The following is a 20,468-nucleotide window of genomic DNA, read 5'->3' on the forward strand; positions in this document are numbered from 1 at the left end:
CTGCTGCTGCTGCTACTGTTGTTGTTGTTGTTGTTGTTGTTATGACCGTAGTCTTGTCGGAAACGTAAACACGGTGGACTGCAGGCTAAAGTTGCCCTTTGCAGTCCACGATCTTACTTTCGGGGGACAGGGCAGTAGATGAGATACTTTTGTTCCTGGCTCATTTGAAACGTGAACCCGTTGGGCTGCAGGATTAAGATGCCCTTCTGAAGTTCACTATCCTCCTTGAGGGGAATAGTTGGTACTTGTGGGATGTTAATATGACCAGGCAGTTGAGTAGCCCAGTTATATTAATGCCTTCTCCAGCACCAAACAGTTGGATCTTGTCAGTAAATAAGATTTTAAATGGGTATCATTCTTCCAATGAATGGCATCACCCGATTGAAGGAGTTAGGGCTGTGTTGTAGGGACCATTAGAGACCTCATAACACCTCTTCCTTAGTGATCTAACTTGCATAATACATCTTACACATTCTCTTGCATGTTAGTTATTATAATTCTGTTGTCAACATAGCTGCTTCAGACATATGCAAGTGGATAATAAAGACGTTATGTGCAGAATAAGTCAAGGAAGATGTATAACAAAACTCCGAATCAGTATAGACTTCTGAAGGTTACTGAGGTATAAGCAAAATAACTCGTCATGGAAGAGGTGTTACAGAGTATCTAGAGCCACTTGATATCGGTCCTTAATTCCCTTCAGTCTGATGACATAAATGTAGTTTATTCTTGCTGCCTTCGGTCAAAGTGATTAACTTTAGAGAAATCATCTGTAGTCACTGGGTTAGAAAGTCTCCAGCAACCTCTTCACAACCTTATCTCTCTCTCTCCCTCTCTCTCTCTCTCAGTGAAATAAAAGAGCTTGAAGGTAGCAAAATAAGCCTCCGGATTGAGGGATAATTGCCTTCTCGCAGAATTGTTGAAGTATAATGTGCAAACTAATTCGATAAGGAAGGAATGTTACAGACTCTTCAAAACTACACAGAATGCAACTCCTAGTCTCTCTCTCTCTCTCTCTCTCTCTCTCTCTCTCTCTCTCTCAAGATTACTTGCTTTTATTAGTAACAAACAATTGAATAAGTTGCTGGGGAAAATGTGTCAACGAAATTTCCAAAGTAACGTCTAACCCAAAATTTTTTCCTCCCAGGATTACTTTGGTGAGGCCATGTGCGATGTGACCGCCTCTCGTGCGATGACCTTCATGGTGGCCGATGCGCTGGACCAAGTCACAAACAACAACGACTGGTCCATATATAAAGACCTAGAGAAGACGGCCAGGCAAGTGACAGTTATAATCAGAGTAGCCACGCATTACCTACTTATCTTTTCATCTATACCCTTTTCACTTAACTTGACCTAAATTTACTAGTGTTAGTCAGAGTGACGGACCAACTCACAAACAATAACGATTAATCCATATTTAAAGACCTCAAGAAACAAGCCAGGCGAGAAACAGTTATTCGAGTTGTACCGTTTCTGTCTATGTATTAATTTGGCCTTTCTGTACTCTGTCCACTGTAAGTTGGCCTATAGATTTGCCATCCCGCCATCTCAGTCCATCTCCAAAGACATTAAAAAACAAGCGAGGCCAGAAAGAGTTTGAATAAGTTCTGCGAATCCTCACCTTTGTCTATTCCATTTTCACTTGAACTTGACCGTGTTTACCAGTGCAAGGGACCAACTCACGTTCACCAACGAATGGATCGTATTCAAAGACAAGAAACAAGCCGGGCAAGTATAGAGAGACTGTCATTTCTGTCAGTTTTTAACTGTTTGTGCGTTTATACTCTGTCCACTTTAACTTCCCTTAAATTTCTCTTGATCGCCAATTAGAGAATATTATGTGGTAGGTGGGGGCGCTCACCATCCACTCAGTGTAGTGCTGCTCTCGGGTGTCTGCCCTGTCCTGTCCTCCATCCTTATTTTCTTCTGTCTTTCTTTCCATCATTCTTTCCTCGTCTTTCTGCCTACGGGAGACTTTACACTCCCTCTTCTGTCTTTCATTCCTTCATTCTTTCCTCATCCTTCTGCCTGTGGGTGACTACACTGAATGACGAAGCCAAATGGTTTCCTATACACCAGGAAACCATTTACTACGCTGGGTGGTAACCATATAACCAAATTTTGGCGCCTGGTGGTTTAGTGGGTAATTATTGTGCTCCAGTCGGATTAAGCCTTTGAAGGTTTATATCCCAGGGGTGATTGGGGTTTATTGCTCACGTATTGCCACTCAGGGATGAGTGAGGTTGGTCACTCTCATCTTAAATATCAGGACAACTGCCTAACCCCGGGCTCCTACGCTCCTCATGGGGCAACGTAGGATTGAATAATGGATGGATGGATGCAATAATTTTTAACGTCTGTACCCAGGACGCCTCTGCTGCACTGGGCAATGCAGATTAAGTTCACGGCAGCAAAGGTGGTGTCTCATGTGAGTGATATGATGATGCAGGCCACTGGTGGATCTGGATACAAGGTGAGGATGTGTTGTAGTTGTTTAATGAATGGTTCTCAACGTGGCACCCCAGGGAGCCTTGCCATATTCTATGAGGTCATATTGGAAAAATAGAACATTAGAGGGGCACAGTAAGCTTCTGAGGGGGTCTCCTAGAACAGTCTGCTAAGCGTGTGATCAGTTTTTCATAATCCTTACATTTCATTCTCTGTGCTAATTTCAGCATCATAAATATTGAAAACTGCTATAATTTACAATACATAAAAAAAAAGACAGTTTGTATTACGTTAAATTTTATGTTCACGAGAAGCAAACCTTAATTTTAAAAACACTTTGAGGTGGCAAAGCCTGGCAACTCAAACACATTCAAATCAACGTAAGGTTAGTCGCTATACTGCCTCCAACGTGGACACTCCATTGCATTTGATTACTATTGTCTAACACAAGGTATGATTTGAAGGTTAGATTCACATTTCACCATTGCTTATCCATCTAGCAGTGGCCATGAGGGGAGCCACAGAGGTAAATAAAGCACAGAAGCGGACCATGAGCGAAAAAAGATTGAGAAACCCTTGTTTAGATTATTATACGTACATTACCACCTTGTTCTACTCTCTAATGCAAGTTAAGTGATACTCTCAGTCCTTCATGTATGCATTAGGGCAGCGTTTCTTAACCATTTCCGATCTCAGCACCCCCTGTGGTGAGGTCTCACAGTCCGGCACCCCCTTACAACTGGTTACTGGGACTATGGTTGCCACACTACTACAGTTGCTATACTACTACAAGGATAATGTAACGTCAAGTATTGCTTGGCAATTTTTTTAATACATTCTCCTAATATACAACTTCAAGGATGCCAATACTTAACAAAACCAGTAAGAAAAACTAGTAATGCAGCATTTTCCAGCACCCCCTACAGTTGATTTCAGCACCCCCTGGGGTGCTAGCACCCCAGATTAAGAAACGCTGCATTAGGGCATCTCTAAGTGTCTTCTTTAGTCTGTATTTCCCTCTGTCTGTGACCTCTGGGCTTTTAAATACAATGTGTCCAGATATCTCAAAGTGAACGGAGCTTGAATTAGGTTCTCTTTTGTTTACCTTTCCCTGGAAATAATAACTTTCAGGCCTGCAGCCTTTTTTTTTCTTTGCATATAATATCGTTTATCCCTCAAAATGAGGGGAAGCAGTATATGGACCACCCCTTTATACTACAGCATTGTAATTACTCCCCCGCCCCTCTTGCCAGACCGATCTGGGTATAGAGCGGCTGCTGAGGGACGGGAAGGCAGGCTGGGTGATGGGGCCGTCCAATGAGGTGATACGCCAGATGGTGGGCAAGACGGTGCTCTGTGGCATGGATGTCTTTGACATGTGGTAAGATTTTATAGTCAAACATTTTTCGCTTGAATTTTTGGACGTTTTATATCCCATACTGAACTCTGGTGAGCTTTCTTCTGCCATTTATCGTTAAAGATGTCCGTGAGCTTTCCTTTAGCCATTTATTGCTGGAATTTGCCTCTAGTTGACATCATTCAAACGTTTGATTGATTGAATTAGTACCGGTAGCAGCTTTGTTCTCCATAATTGTTATAATTATGCTCGGTGAGTGTTTAGTCGCTCTCGCCTTCGCTGAAATTGCATTTGTGTACTACACTGCACCACAAACAAGAGAATCTCACTTGCTCTGTGTGTGCTTATATATTTAATATACACATCTCTGAATCTCCTCAATATTGACAGGGAACAACGAGCTAATGAGCGAGTTATTCACCATGAGGTAAATAAATTAAGTGTAGCCGAGAAGAAGAAGCTGGCACAGATTCTATTGGAAGATGTGGAAAATGAGGAAAACGGTGGAGGAGCCAAACATCCTTTCCAGGAAACTGACTTTGAAAATCCCTTCAACACAAGCCCACCAGCTGTGAACGACAAAGTATGCACTGACGAATTGTGAGCTTGTATGCAGTAAGCACTCCTTTAGCACAGACCTCATAGTTTCTTGTACCTGATAGTGTTATACACTTTACTTGACTGTGCACAGCTGTGACAAATACTGAGTGTGTGTACGAAATGAATAATGCACTGCGTTACTCTAAAGTTGTTAGTGCTTCATTACTGATAATATCTTGTAAATACTTGAAGTCTCACTGTGAAACAGTTATAGCATTTTCCAACGACTTTCTCGTACAATGACATACTATGATAACTAAGTGATATAGTAACTGATGAATCCATAAACACATATGTAAATCATCGAATCCTCTAAATGCAAAATGAGCTGATTGATGACGTAGATTGCTTCACTTGCTGAGAAACAGATGATTAACACATGATGTAAATTATATTAGTCACTGGCCAACAGGTGATAAATGGTGGGAAATAGGTGAATAAGACATGGTGTAATTGTTATTCACTGGCCAACAGGTGATAAAAACGAATGATGGGATAAGTCACGCACCTGCCCTGAAGCCTGACAAATTGTTGCCTTTGAAGCTGCAGTCGTACCATGATGTGAGTGACAAGATGGGATCCTTCGTCTTCGCGCTGCCCAATGCTACGGATCACACGGGCTGTTATGCTGGACAGTATGTTTTGGTGCGTACACTGCCTAACTATAATGCGTTTATTTTAACTTGACAAAGATCTATAACCACAGCAGATTCGATGAGCACAGTATCAAACCATGGTGGATTGACTCTAACCTCAAAAAGATTCCTAACACGTTTCATCTCGGGTGTTGGCCAAGTGTAATCAGACTGGAAGGGCTATGAGGACTTAGCTCATGGCTGAGTGATGTAAAACTGGATGGTGGATTGAACTAGTATTCAGTGAAATTCATTTCTACTCTGTACATACAGTAGCTAGAGTATACAATTCCACATTAGTAAAGATGAACTGTACTTTATAGTGTACACACAAGTGATTCTAAAGTGCGCCCCCCCCCCCACACACACACACCAAACTCTTAATCTGTCACATAATATTTTGTTCACCACAACCATTTTTAAATCCCTCTGACAGTTTCAAGATGGGACGCAGGTCATGTGGTCGACGAATCTGGTTGTTAGACTCTCAAAAGAAACAGGATCTAAAATGTCCGTAGTGCTTTATATATACCCATTTCTAGCCACCTTCAGCATAGGAAGAGATGTCATTTGGCATAAAATGGCTTTCACTTTAAAGCTGGAATTCTTGTGGCGGCAGTATACATCCCCACCTTATCATCCTCAAGTACCTGGAGACTTTACTTGCAGGATTTGAGGCTTGCCAGTATACATCAGAATTAATAATGTCAGTATTAAGTTTACTACCATTACCTAATAATCGCTGATGCAGTATTTGCTAAGACTGACCGCCAGATGAGAGAGAGAGAGAGAGAGAGAGAGAGAGAGAGAGAGAGAGAGAGAGAGAGAGAGAGAGAGAGAGAGAGAGAGAGAGAGAGAGAGAGAGAGAGAGCAACTTATCGGCATACACTGGCTTTTCTCAATGGGCTTATTTTTCTCATGAACCTATTTCATCACATGGGACTAATTTCGCCATGGACTTATTTCGTATGTATCTAGGTTACCCACAGGGATCTGGGTAGATCCATGGACCCATTTTCCCCGTGGACCTATTTTTCCACATGGACATAATTTATCTCCATGGAGAAGCCCGACCTATTATGCTCATTAAAATTATGTAGCTGCGACAATAATGACTTATATAAGATTCATTGCCGTGAAAGAGAACACGTTTTATAATTGCGAGCACATAAGTCCATTTCCGGCTTCATCTATGGGTAATCTCCTCCACCGGTGTATTTTCCCCCTTGGACCTATTTTCACCTGCTGGACCTAGTTTTCTCAATGGCCATAATATTATTTCCCCTGCCTGGACCAGATTCCCCTCTGGACCTGTTCTTCCTCACGACCTAATTTTCCAAATGCACCTACTTTCCTACATAAACTTATTACTCCCTTGCACCTCTTGTATACCACTGATCTGTTTTTTCCCCATAGGCCAGTTTTCCCCACAGACATAACGTCTCTGAATGGACGTAGGTTTCTATCATGAATGCATACTCGTACACCCATGGATATATTTCCTTCAATGAGCCTATTTTCTCTGTGGGGCAGTTTTTACGCAAGGACGTGTACTCCACACTGATAAGCGTGCATTTCAAACACAGATATCTTAACCACTGGACGTATTTCACTATGAACCTACTGCAAACCCACTGAACCTATATATCTAATTCAGCATGATTCCTGAGTAATATCTCTTATGGACCTATTTTCCACACACTGAGCTATTCCCAGTTTGCACCTATTCATTCAAATGGCCTATTTCTATGAGTCTGTATTCTCGCTACCGCCCATTCACCTACACACCCACCCATCAACGCAACCACAGTCTCACTCACTGTACTTTGTCTGAGAATTAGGACGACATAAACACATCTTCTGCCTTTGTCTTCCAAGTAGACGTCCTTCCACCCTATTTAAGCAATACACCAACCTAGTCCAATCCCACATCTCTTAACCAACCCAACAACCCAACTTAACCAGCCCAACGACCTCAGCTAAACCACGCACTCACCCCAACCCTCCTGTCAAACCACCATCCTACATCAGCCTACGCACCCACCCGGCCACCAGCCTACGAACCAACTTACAGTTTCCACCAGACGAATAACTCGCAATTGTTGAGCGTAAGCGCGCGCACAGAGAGAGAGAGAGAGAGAGAGAGAGAGAGAGAGAGAGAGAGAGAGAGGCTTACTAGGTAGTATGACAATTAGTCCTAAGATTATGGGTGTGGGAATGATAGGAAGAGAAGACAGTAATTGTGAGACAAGGGAAAAAAAAAAATAAAAATCACGTATGCACAGTGAATAAGTCAGTTAATGGTTGTAAATACATGGATACTTGTGATCAGTTGTGGCCAGCAGAACTGACTGTAGTCTTTACGTTAACCTATAGAGATATTCAGCATCCGACTACTGGAACCGTATTTCGCGGGTTATTGACCATATTATGGGCGGTTTTATGATTTACTCAATGGAAAAAGTTTAACTTTTGTGTAATTATGATAAGTTACACTAAATCCACTTTGATGTCTACACCTTTACTCATAGGTGGTATGTAGCGCATTAATGTGTTTGACATCTAAACCATTGGTATTTTGTAGAGAAGCACTCATTCAGCACTACTGTAATTTTAGACACTGATTACATATAAGACTAGATAGGATCAGGATATGAGAAATCTTAATCTGTTCATATACTTTTCTTTATTCTCATGTGGTTTATATTATGGGTGTTATAAAAAACACTTGTGCAGCAACAGTTATTATAACAGCATGCATTGATAAGGAAAACAAATTGTGTGTCAAAGTATACCATATCATTATATACAGGCATAGTAAGATGTCCACCCTCCCCCAGCACCAATGACATAATTTGGTCCCTTCCTCATGGATGTTACAAGGTTGGGACAAATATCTGGGCAGCGACGGATGCTCTCCCACACTTCTTGCGCATTTTGCACAGTAGCAGCAGCAGTACACTTCTGTCCGACATCCCAGTCCCTCACCAAAATAGCCAGTAAATGCTCAATGGGGTTTAAATCGCATCCCTTTGGAGGCCAGTCCAGGAAGTTGATCTCAGGATGTGCCCACACTCTCACATACTGAGTCATATGGACAGGACTCATATCATGGACAACAGTGACTGTCTGAGGAGCAGGAATGGCTATCACTCGCACGGTGGGTAGCAGCACCTCCTCTAGTATACGGACATAATCATTACCGGTTAGTCTGTCCTCAGTCTGTATCAACTCACCTGGGCCAGAAGCATTCAACCATCCCCAAAGGGCTGTGGTTACACGACCACTATGCGCATTCTGAACTATGTGCTGCTGCATATGTTGAGTATTTTTTGGCCTCCAGCACACCCTTGTCCTTACCTTCATAGACAAAAAATACTTATCTGTAAAGATCACATTCTCCCCAAAATCATCACTTACTATATGGTGTTGAAGTGCAAAACCAAGCCGAGCCTCTTTATTTGCAAGAGACAGCTCTCCTTTCACAGCTGAGACACACCAGGAAATGTCTGCTTCGTGCAGGCGTCGTCTTGCTGTGGAATCACTGCTGGTCAAGCAGAGGTCACACCAAATCTGTGCTGCTGGTGTCAGTGGACATTGTCGTGCTGTCTTTACGACAGCCTCGTCCTTTTCTCGCGTTGTCACCCTTGGTCGTCCACTATGAGGTCTTGTCCTTAATGACCCTTCCTGTTGCCACTGTGTAATTCACTTGTTAGTGGTGGACCTGTGTATACCAATTTCATTTGAAATTTCCCGTGAAGTCATACCAACCTCCCATACTCCAATAATTCGTCCACGGTCTGTTATTACAGTGGGGGAAATCTGATGGTGCTCAGCCATGATATCTGATAAGGGGACAATATCGGTATTAGGCTGAAAGTAAATGATATGGATGCAATTTTATTATGACTAAATATAATTATTACAATAATGTATTACAAACATTGCACATAACATGTTGGGGTATGAAATTATGCGATGCAAATCACTGCAAGTTATTAAAGGACAAAATGTTATCATATTAGGTTATCACCAAACCTATAACTACAAACCATCCACAATCTTACCTGATACCTTGATGATCGTTGGCTGTGAGAGCAAGACTTTACCCTCATGACCTTTGTTTTAACCCGCCGTGTCCCGTTGATGTATATATACTTTCACACATTTTGTCACTGTCAGTCCCATTAACGTATATAAATGCGAATCAATTGCAAGGTCCCTAATTTGCACAATTATCAATTTTCGTGCATGATTTTTGGTACGTATACACAGGACACCTTCCTCTACAAGATGCCAGGCAGGGACAATGTCTTACCCCAAATGACCTCCCCCCCCTTGCACGCCATTGTCTCTGCAATTCAACTGTAACCAGAGTAAAGACATGTCGTGCCATGGTATGAAATTAAGGGCCAGAGTGATTCCCCAATCGATGACAATGTGGAGGACAAAGTTTACATAGCATTAGAGGAAGAAACAGTCAGATATGATGATCAAGTAATGTTGCCAAAAAAGGTCAGGTATGTTGATGTGTTTGGTGAGTGAAACAATGCTTATATTGCCTATATTACTGTGTGAAACCAATATACTCTCATACTGCTCATAAATTCGTATCAAATAAATAAATAAATACCATTTATGAGTGGTGTGGAAAAGTTACCCTCCCACAGAACTCATTATCTTTGAAGCCAGCCTGATAGAAAACCCAGTAAGGTAAGGAGTACTGCTACCTGTAACGAGTATTTTAAATCTCAGGTGAGCGATTTTTCTATGAATTTTCGATGTTTCTCACCAAAAGCAGAGGTTTGAGCCAAAATTTTTTTTTTCCAAAATTGGTCGGGATTGGGGGGAGTCAGTGGTGGAAAATCGGTTGGGACGGGGCGGGTTAATGAGACTTATGAAGTGATTAACACACTGGTTTGATAATTAGTTTCTCACTTGGGATTGCAGTCATGTGTAGTTTGTTACCACATGCCACCGTTTCTCCTGGCGAGACACCTTTTGATATAAGAACTAACCCACAAAACACGTTTCCAATAGTCGGATGCTTAATATCTATATAGGCTTACGTAAAGACTACAGTCAGTGTCTGCTGGCCACATCTGATCACAAGTATCCATATATTAACAACCATTAACTGATTTATTCACTGTGTATATGAGATTTTCATTTTTTTCCTTTTCTCACAATTACTGTGTCTTCTCTTTCTACAGTACCTTCCCTTCACCCATAATCTTATGACCAATTGTCAAATTATCTAGTAAGGCCCTCTCTCTCTCTCTCTCTCTCTCTCTCTCTCTCTCTCTCTCTCTCTCGCTTAATGACTAATGTTTATTATTGTCTTAGCCATATTTCTCACACCAAAACACAGGATATTCTCTTCCTTGTCTGTAAGGTTCTGTTAGCTGTTTATTAATACATTCCCCATCTCTTATATCATTTTCACGTGAAGCCCTTCCTTTCCATTACCACCTCCACCCCACAATCTCCTCGCTCTCTCTCTTCCCCAGCCTGGCATAGAGAGAGACATCTGTGTGTTGGGTTCTGAAACACACTGCTGGTAGAGGACTGTCGGCGAACTTTTGCTCACGATAGTGCAGTGGAGGTACACTTGCAAAACACTTCTCTCTCACACGTTAACTCTGTCCTTCACTCACTACTACTTGTTCACTGGCTTACTCTCTGTAATTCTTTGCTTAATTGTGTCATACTTCACTGATTACTCTCATTGTTTGACTCACTAAGTCTGTTACTGATTCACTGACAAAAAACACAACTCACTCTATCTGTCTGCCATGGCTAGGGTAACTGACATAGGGTCCAGCCACACTACCGCGTTTTCGCGACATTTTCAAGTCAAGATCATCTTGATATCTCCATTTTGACTGATATTGAGTTTCAAGTGAGTGTTGCAAAAACGGTTTGACAAGATTATATTGCTTTTACATCAGAGCCATCTAGGCTATAAACATTCGTTCGTGTGTCATATGGCTGCCTTGGGAGATTTTCTGCAAGCAGAGGAATTAAATGATGTTATTCGTCATATGACCAACTAGACAGGGCTTTTGCTTGAAATTTTGGAGTCAGATGAAAAGGCAGCTTTACCACTGTTGTTGGACACAAAGTAAAATTGTCAAAATCCTCAATGCCCTCACGTTGTGGTAGCATCAGGGAAAAACAAAAGTAAAATTGCTCTGGGACCTGTGGCGATGCTCTTCTTTCCAACAGTTTGCTGCAACCGTAACTAGCCATGTCAAGTAACCTTATAGGGACCACTTTTATGCCTCGGTGGGCCTAAATGAGAAACTTTTTACTAAAGCTGCTGCTAGATGGTGCCACCACAGGTAGAAGCTGACAACAAATTTGGATTTTTCATTTCAGATAAACTTATATGGGACCACATTTACGTCTCAATAGGCCACAAGCTCTTTCTTCTTCTTGCGCGAGTTTGGCTCGACTTTGGTAGCACTGGGTTTGTTTACAAAATGGAAAGTCAATATCAGTCAAAATACCTCGGGGGGGAACATTAACTAATCTTGACTAGTCATGCTCAAAATTCAAAACTGTCTTGACTTTTGATGGTCACGAAAACGGCTATCAGCATGATAGTCAGTATGCGATATCAAGATTAGTCAAAATATCTTTACTTTTAAGGTAGCGAAACCGCAGCTCAGACTCAAAACATGTGATCGATAAGATGAAGTGAAACGCTGGGTTGGAGCTATGTCAATATCTGAGTCTGAACACTAGCCTGACACCTCAACCTCATTTCCTCTTGCCGATCACATGGGGTTAGTGTGGCCGCTGCCTAAAACTCAACTATATGGCACATTCTTGGCCACCACACACACACTTCCTTGTCTGCCATACTTGGTTGACTGACTCTCAGCCGGGAGAGTTGCGTAATATACCCCTTGGCTCTCCCTACTACCACAGCCCAAAATATTCTAGTAAAGAATCCATATTTTCAGATGCAAAAATGCACATTCTAGATCCTAGGAGAGAACTCGCATTTTCTCACACAATAATACAATTTAATTAACTCTTTCGTGTGCAGATAAGTTAATAAGTTTTGTGGAGCATGACGCACCGCCTTTTCTCCCCTCCCCCCACCCACCGCGCACTCCAAAAAAGTGTATTCTCGGCTTATTTTCACCACCCAAAAATATATATTTTGCCACAAAACCCACATATTCCTATTCATCGATGTTTATTCTACACGATAAGAAAAAAAAAAAAAACACTACGTACGTTAGGACCCTCGGAAAAATCATTTGGGATCATAGATTTCACTTCCCAACATCATAAGTCGAATGTTTACTAATCAATCTCTACATGTTATACCATCATTCAAGAGAGAATTTCATTAGCTTTCGAGTGCCGGAGGTCCCAGTTTGATATGAGGTATGATGTTCGAGTAATAAGTGAAAAAGTAAAACCCATTTCCAACAGACAACAGATTTTTTTTCAGGGAGCTCTAGCGAAAAACTTGCCTCGCCACTGTTATGTTTTTATTTTATCATCCTATGCAGAATTTCATTGGCTTTCATATGAGCCCACAACGGTGATCCTAGACCTCATAGTTTTCGAGAAAAATGCAAAAAACTACAATGTACCCACGACCAGGATTGCTTCACAAACATCAAATTTCCTATTGCAAACACCAAATCTAATCACAATAGTGCCCAAACACTATACACAAGCACTACTGGTATAGTGAAATATTATAGCCGGGACGAGGGTAAGAGTGGAAATTTAAAGGGACAGAACCGCGCAGTACCTTACCCACTTACAGCTCATTTGGTACTGAATAACCTGGCCGCTCTCTTGCTGGTATCGGGACCCTCAGTTGCCAACTCTTTACTTTTGACGAGGAGCAGGGAAGCTACAATGCCTCCAAAAATGATGCAGATCAGCCGAAAACTTTTCCTCTGACGAAAGTTTTTATGCTTTAATGACACCGAAAGCATCAACGAGTATAGTCGCAGCCACACCCATATGACATCAAATGCATCATCATGTGCGAAGGGGTTAATAATGTACAATAACAGCTATAACAAGAACTAGTTCCTACTGTAAGATAGAAAGAAAACAAAACAAATTTCTAAATCTCCAGAATGTTTCTCACATCTTCATAAAATACAAATATCACCCTACTCTTACCAGCATAACACTTAATTTCTAAAATGTTCCTCACATGTTCAGATATAAAACACTACCCTAATTCTACTGGTATAGCAATATTATTTACCTAAAGCCTATGGGAGTCCTCAAGCACTGCTCTCAGGTGAGGGAGGGAGACAAGAGTTAATGACTCCGACACTGACGATGGGATTATTTTTTACTTACACACTATACCTAATTTAACAATGTTTATTCTCGAGTCATTACATTAGAATATGTGCACCTTTGTTCTTCATTTTCATAGGTGTTGTCTTTACCTGAGAGAAATTTAACTTGGCTACTTATTTACATAAATGAAGGACATGTAATTAGTTAGTTACCTAAATGAACTATTTTTCTTACTTACAGTGAAAATTATACTTATTACCTTACTGCAACAATGAAGGATCCTAATTCTATTTCCTACCCAGGTAAGGGGATCAGTTTATTCAGAAATATATATACATTTCTTTACATATTTAGTCTGTCAGTCTGACTGTCATTTTGGCTTCACACCACTCTCTCACTGTTTCCTACTCCTTACAAACTGCATTACATCTTTTCTCCCTCACTGGGTGATGATTGCTCCTGAGGGCCATAGGTACAATCTCCCGCAAAAATCGAGCGACCGGCTTGACGAGCAGGTTGGTATATGTGGCACCGCTGCACCCCCAGTTTCACTCCCCCCCTCCCTCATTCCCATTCATTTAACCTCCATCCTCCCCACATTCAAGGGCAAGATAGTAAGCCCTACTTGCATTGTCTCAACCACTCTTCCATCATCCATTTGTCTTGGTGAAATAATGGTTTTGTTATGATAACTAATAAAAACACATTACACAGTGTTTTACTCCATAGTATAGTTATTTATACATCATGATCTGAACGCAGGGTGATATAGTAATATATTCGTATGATAGTGAGGTCTGTAATCATACAGTTTATCATTCTAACGGTTGTATCCAGTCAGTGTGTAATATTAAACATTCGGAAGTTATAAGCAGATGTTTGTAGTGGTCCGTGGTGTGTGTGGGGGGGTTAGCTGGCCGTCACACGGTGTGGTGGGGTCATGGGGAGAGAGAAATAGGCCCTGGGTCGACGGCTCTGCTCGAGGTGGTGTGTGTGTGTGTGTGTGTGTGTGTGTGTGTGTGTTTTCCACCAATGCTCATAAACACGTCTTTAATATCACCATGAAGTGTGCATTACAATATTGTCCACTGCGCCATGTAATAGCGATATTTATAGTTTAACGATATGACAAATACGCATTTTTTTTTTTTTTTTTTTTTTTTTTAAATAACAGAACGGAGGAAGGAAAAACAAATGGAGAAAAAAAAATAATCCATACACCAGATTACTGGTGTCCTCTGTTCATAAAATATCTGTAACAGTTAGACTTGAAGAGTTGTAGGTTGAAATTTGGAGGAAAACAACTCTGGGGAAGCGAGTTCCAGAGAGATGCAGTTCGGGGAATGAAAGAATTCTGATAGGCAGAAGTTCTGCAATATGGTTGAGTGACATTCCAGTCATGAGCGCTACCAGATGCCCGTGTAGCACGAGGGAAGGCATGGAGAGGTGGCACCATGGACGCAACTTCGTCTGAGCATTTGCCAAAAAATATCTGTAAAATAATGCAAGGGAGGCAACATTCCTTCTTACTTGCAGGGAGGTAGTTTATATGTAATGGCAGGGTTGTTAATGATTCTAACAGCTTTATTCTGAATTTTGTCTAGTTGCCTTAATGCAACCTCTCCACAACCATTCCACAAGGGTGAGCAATATTCAAGCTGAGAGCGCACATGACTCTTATAAATTATAGCTAACTGCTCATCGGCGAAGAAGTTAATGGACTCTGTACAATAATCCAAGTTTCTTTGAGGCGGTTTTAGCAAGTGATCTGACATGAGAGGTCCAGCTGAGGGCACTGTTAAGTGAGACACCAAGAACTTCAATACTTTTGGAGATGGGAATATTAGTAGCACTGAAGGTAATGTACGAGTCTGGCAATATCTGTCTATTGGTAAACTGTATATATTTAGTTTTACTAGCATTAAAAGAGACAAGGTTGTTTTGTCCCCATTCACTGATTGTAGATAGATCTTCATTTATGGAGATGGCTGTATTGAGTTGAGAGGTAGAGATATTAGACTTTGTAAATGGATGTCTGAGTGTGAATGAACTATGTAGTGTTGAGTCATCTGCATATGAGTGAATGGGATTGTGAGTGACAGATAAGAGATCATTAATATGAACCAGAAATAGGGTTGGCGCCAGAACTGATCCCATGGCACGCCGGCGTTAATTGAGTGGAAATTCGAATATACATCATCTACTTTTACTCTTATTTTCCTGTCACTAAGATAAGAAGAAATCAAAGGAACAAAAGACGTTAGTCCATAGCAAGGGAGTTTGGACAGCAGGAACGGTGCCATACTCTGTCGTAAAAGCTTTAGAGATATCAAGAGCTACTGCATGAGTTTCTCCAAAAGATCTATTGATTGATGGATGGTATGAGTTAAGAGATTGAGTATGTCAATGGTGGATCTTTCGTGGCGAAAACCGTATTGTCTATCATTAATTAAGTTGTTGGATTCAAGATGTTTAACAATATGCTTATTAATTAAAGTTTCAAATACCTTACCAAGAGAAGATGTGATAGCTATTGGTCTGTAATTGGAGGGGTCAGACGAACTTCCTTTCTTCGGAACTGGGTGGATATTGGCTTCTTTCCATGAATTTGGGAATAAAGAAGTACGTATGCATAGTCTGAATAATTTAGCTAGGACAGAGGCAAGTTCAGGGGAACACTTTTTCAAAACAATTGGCGGAATTCCATCTGGACCTGGAGCTTTGTTGGTAGGTAAATTGTTCTAGGATGGATTTTACAAATCTTGTCTGTATTTTAAGGGGGCAATTTCGGGAGAATCAAGTTCCAGTACTGAGACATTCTGGCTGGTATCATCTATGGTAGAGTTTCTTGCAAAGGTACTAGCAAAGATATCTGCTTTCCCAAGTGGGTCATTTGTAATATTGCCATCTGAAGATTTTAGTGGGGGAATGGAAGATGACTTGTTAAAGTTATTATTGAAAGAATTAAGAGTTGACCAGAATATTCTATTGTCATTAGGGTTGTTAAGTAGTTTTGATGCTTGCTTTTGAAGAAAGTTTGATTTAGATAGATTTAATACAGCTTTTGCATGATTTCTAGCAATTTTAAATTGGGAGAGTGATTCAGGTGTTTTTGATTTTAAGTAAGAGTTATATGCTAATGACTTTTGGGCTGTTGCTCTGGCACAATTGCCATCAAACCATTTTGGAGAGTTTGATCTTTTAGTGAATTGTTGACTTGGTATGAATAAATCCATACCAGCTAGTATTAAGTCACAAATGTGGGACTGGGTAGAATTGGGATCACTAGAGAAGAAAGACTGCCATGGAACATCAGCAAGATAATTTCTAAATCCATCCCAGTCTGCCCTGTCAAAGTGCCATCGGGTCACCCTGACAGGTTCGGAATGGGGAGGCGTAGGAGGGTTAACTAATGAGGCTTTGATGAGATTGTGGTCAGAGGATCCAAGTGGTGACAGTATCTCTATCCTGTATTGATCTGGATTATTTGTCAAGAATAAATCCAAGAGATGGGCATTATGGTCAGGGTTATCAGGTATTCTGGTTGGTTGCTTTACCAACTGGGTGAGATTAAACGATTCCGCAAATAGCTCGCATTCTAGACCAGCGTCGTCAGTCCGGGCAGAATGCAATAGCCATTCAACATTGTGTATGTTAAAATCACCCAAAATGGTAATTTCATTGCCAAGGGCAAGGTCAAGGTTACTCAACTGAGTGGATATGGAATCAAATACACTGGGTTCCGAAGAAGCATTGGGGGAACGATAAACTACACAGATATATTTGGTAATGTTTTGGCAATTTAATTTATATAATGAGTAATCAAAACTGGATGAAGTGAAGTTTAAAATAGTATCAACTGCATATTGGGATTTGATATAACAACAGGTGCCGCCCTTGTTTCGAAAGTTTGTAAGGAGATGGTAACCGGGAAAACAAAATGATCAGTACACAGTACACAGTAAGACCTTATTTTCTAAATGTTATTCAGTCAGATATGCAGTGCAATAGTGGATTATAATACATTACTTTGAACGTAGCCTTTAACTCTGCAGGGTCACCAGATCTCTAGTAAAACATTTGATTTTGTCACCATACTACACTTTATTTTAGGGCAACTGGAACAAGGCGATAGCAAAGGTGGTGGGTGGTCCTACTCGGTGTTGACAGGGTTACCTTATCACTCCCCCAGTTACCCACAACATTTCATTATCATATAAATCCAATGTCTGACCCCACTGTTTCATATCGTTTTAAAATGTGTTCTTAAATATACTGGTAGTCCGTTAGTCTTCCTTATTAAGTATTTGCGTAACCAAAACCGTTTGTCCATTTTAACATCCTTCCCTCTCTGAGGCAATTGACGTTTCAGCTGACGATAGTTAATGGGAAAAACCATGGCCACGCAGAGCTAGAGGAAAGTAGTAACAGATATGGGACACAAGTTGAAGTGCAAATAATCATAAGGTTAACCTGACTGCTACGTCTATTACGTTGCTATAAGTAACACTGACCAGTGTGAACTGTAACTCGTCAAACCTTTGTTGAAAATGTTCCCACTGAAAATGAATAAACTGAATTATCTGTTGAATGGCACGATAATGTTGATTAGCGTAAGCTGCAATCAAGACAAGTTTGTTTGGTTACTATGCAGATCATCCATTTGGCCAATTTAGTTATTGGTTACCTTCTTCAAAATATGTCGTGTTATAATCATGCGAATTGCAAATTACACCCTATTGCAGTTTTAACTATATAAGGCAAGGTTATATTCCTGATATTATCAGGTGGTGGCGGGTTTCTTGCTGGAGTGAGTGGCGATAAACGGCTGAGGCAAGGGGGTGGAGGGGGTTGGTTGTATGCAGCGCCGGATTAACCATGCTGTGGTTGGTTGTATGCAGCGCCGGAATAACCATGCTGTGGCTTGGTAGGCAATGCAGACTGTTGGCCTGCAACATATAGATCTCTTTTTTCCGTTATTTCCAGTGAAATGTTGGCATGGCCCATAATGGCCCTTTTTGATGGCCTGATGGGTGATGACACTTATTTGGATGTCCAAAGCATATATTTATTCCGCTCTGGAAGTCTGGATGGCCTGTGACAGGCCGCGGCCTGATAGGCACTTGCCCGATTTGCCTATACCTGTAATCCGGTTCTGGTTTTATGGTGTGCGCGAGGTCAGCACACCATGCTGCTCACTCTACTGTTGGCTGTCCTTTGTATGAAATTGACCTTGATACTTATAATACTGTCAGCAGCAATGAATGGCGTCTAAATATTGACTGACCTTTGGTAATGCCAGCAACCACGTCATGGCCTCGGCTTGACCAGCTTATGCGGTTTAACCACCAGACAAGCAGTCTTCCAGTCCCTGTCACCCAACGTTATCCGATATCATATATTAAGACATCAATAACCAAGATAAAACTGATCCTGTGTTTTACTTATCAGCAACACTTTGCTATTATCACACATGGGGTATTAGTAGTAACTAATGGCAATGATGTATAATAGAGTTTGTAAAGTAACAGTGATTATGTCAAGTAAGGGAAGGAGCACACCACCGACAACTACAAACATTTACTTATGGCTTCCGACTGTTTAATGTTACACACTGACTGGATACAACCATCAAAATGAATATATTACAATTTTATATCACCCTGCATTCAGATCATGGTGTATAAATAACCGTACTATTGAGTAAACACTGTGTAAAGTGTTTTTATTCGTTATCATAACAAAACCATTATTTCCCAAGACAAATGGATGATGGAAGGGTGGTTGAGACAACGCAAATAGGCCTTACTCTCTTGCCCTTGAATGTGGGGAGGGTGGAGGGTTGACGAATGAATGGGAATGAGTGAGGGGGAGGAGGGGTTGAAACTAGGAGTGCGTATGTGCCACATATACCAACCTGCTCGTCAAGCTGGTCGCTCGACTTTTGCTGGAGACTGTACATTTCCTCGAGTTCTGACGGCATGGTAGTGGGTAGGGTGATGAGTAGATGACGAGTGAGATGTATCACACGTTATAACAAGCTTTGTTCTGTTGAGTATGCGACAAATAAGTTGTGGGAGGGGTGGCAACCCACCCCTTGCAGGGGATGGGCTTCCAATTAGTATGATAACACTGCCATTCACACTTGATGCTACTATTACTAGCTTTCTTACCACCATGTTTCTTTTTTTTATCAGCTCTTAATGACCGGTGACAATGCATTTGATTGTAGGTTCTTCTAAACAGCTTTGAACCATGGCTGCCCTTTCTGGGATGATTATGCCATGGTAAACTGGTTACGAAGAGAGTAACTTTGGCTCATGGTAGTTTGTATTACTGTACATATGGCATCAAGCCTGGGGGCTGAGATAGGAGATAAGAGTCACCGTAAGGAGCCATAAAATATCCATGATATTGCTACTTCCAGGTACATTGTTTGATTCCCACTCGTATTAGGTAGACCGCAGGTCCTCAGAACTAGATCGTATGAGGTAGGCTGTAGTTTCTCGGGTTAAGCCAATGGCCAGCTAGCAGGATGGGTGGGGCACGTTAGCTTCAGGCGGAAGTTCATCCAGGAAAAGGAAAACTCTGAATTAGACCTGGATAACTTTTATCAGGGATCCCGTATCCCTGATCCACAGGCCAGTGGTCAGGCCTCCTCTGATGTGGGAGGTTGGGGTGGGGTTTGCATCCTCTCCATGTAAAAATTTATATCGCATGCAACATAAGGAAAGAAAGATGGATCTGGGTAATTCTGTGTACCTGATACTGACCCAGTTTTGTTGGGAACTCCACACCCTGGTGCCAGCCTGACAAGGCTTTTTGGTACCAGTCATGATGGTTGCTGGGTAAAGCCAATGGGACCCCCAGCAGCCAGATGATGGAGGGACGACCCCCTAGCCGAACTTTGTTTTTAACTCTTGTTGTGGTGGCACGGAAAACACATGAACCTGTAGAACCACATGCGGGTTTAAACTTTGATAAGCACTCCAAGAGGGGATTTGGAAGGTTCTAAGCCTTTCAAAGGATGATTACTTGCCTTTGTCATGAGAGATGGGGCAACTGGGCGTTCGTATGGCTGCACTGTCTGAAGTAAGGCGATCCGAACATGGCAAGATCATTAGCGATGGCTA

The 20,468-nt window shown here is 41.4% G+C and overlaps 1 protein-coding gene across 1 annotated transcript in view; it reads left to right on the plus strand.

Annotated features, from left to right (window-relative positions):
* The window catches only part of LOC145403632 (uncharacterized), a 72,239-nt gene that overhangs the window by 39,121 nt on the left and 12,650 nt on the right, over window positions 1-20,468 (plus strand). Inside the window, exons 7-11 of the mRNA XM_080275311.1 lie at window positions 1,148-1,278; window positions 2,371-2,476; window positions 3,705-3,832; window positions 4,199-4,391; window positions 4,883-5,053. Coding sequence (XP_080131437.1) covers window positions 1,148-1,278; window positions 2,371-2,476; window positions 3,705-3,832; window positions 4,199-4,391; window positions 4,883-5,053 — 729 coding nt within the window. The remainder of the gene's footprint in view (window positions 1-1,147; window positions 1,279-2,370; window positions 2,477-3,704; window positions 3,833-4,198; window positions 4,392-4,882; window positions 5,054-20,468) is intronic.

This window comes from Coenobita brevimanus, chromosome 61 (genome assembly GCF_032717465.1).
Source record: "Coenobita brevimanus isolate Jiangsu-jjx chromosome 61, ASM3271746v2, whole genome shotgun sequence".
Classification (NCBI taxonomy): Eukaryota; Metazoa; Arthropoda; class Malacostraca; order Decapoda; family Coenobitidae; genus Coenobita; species Coenobita brevimanus.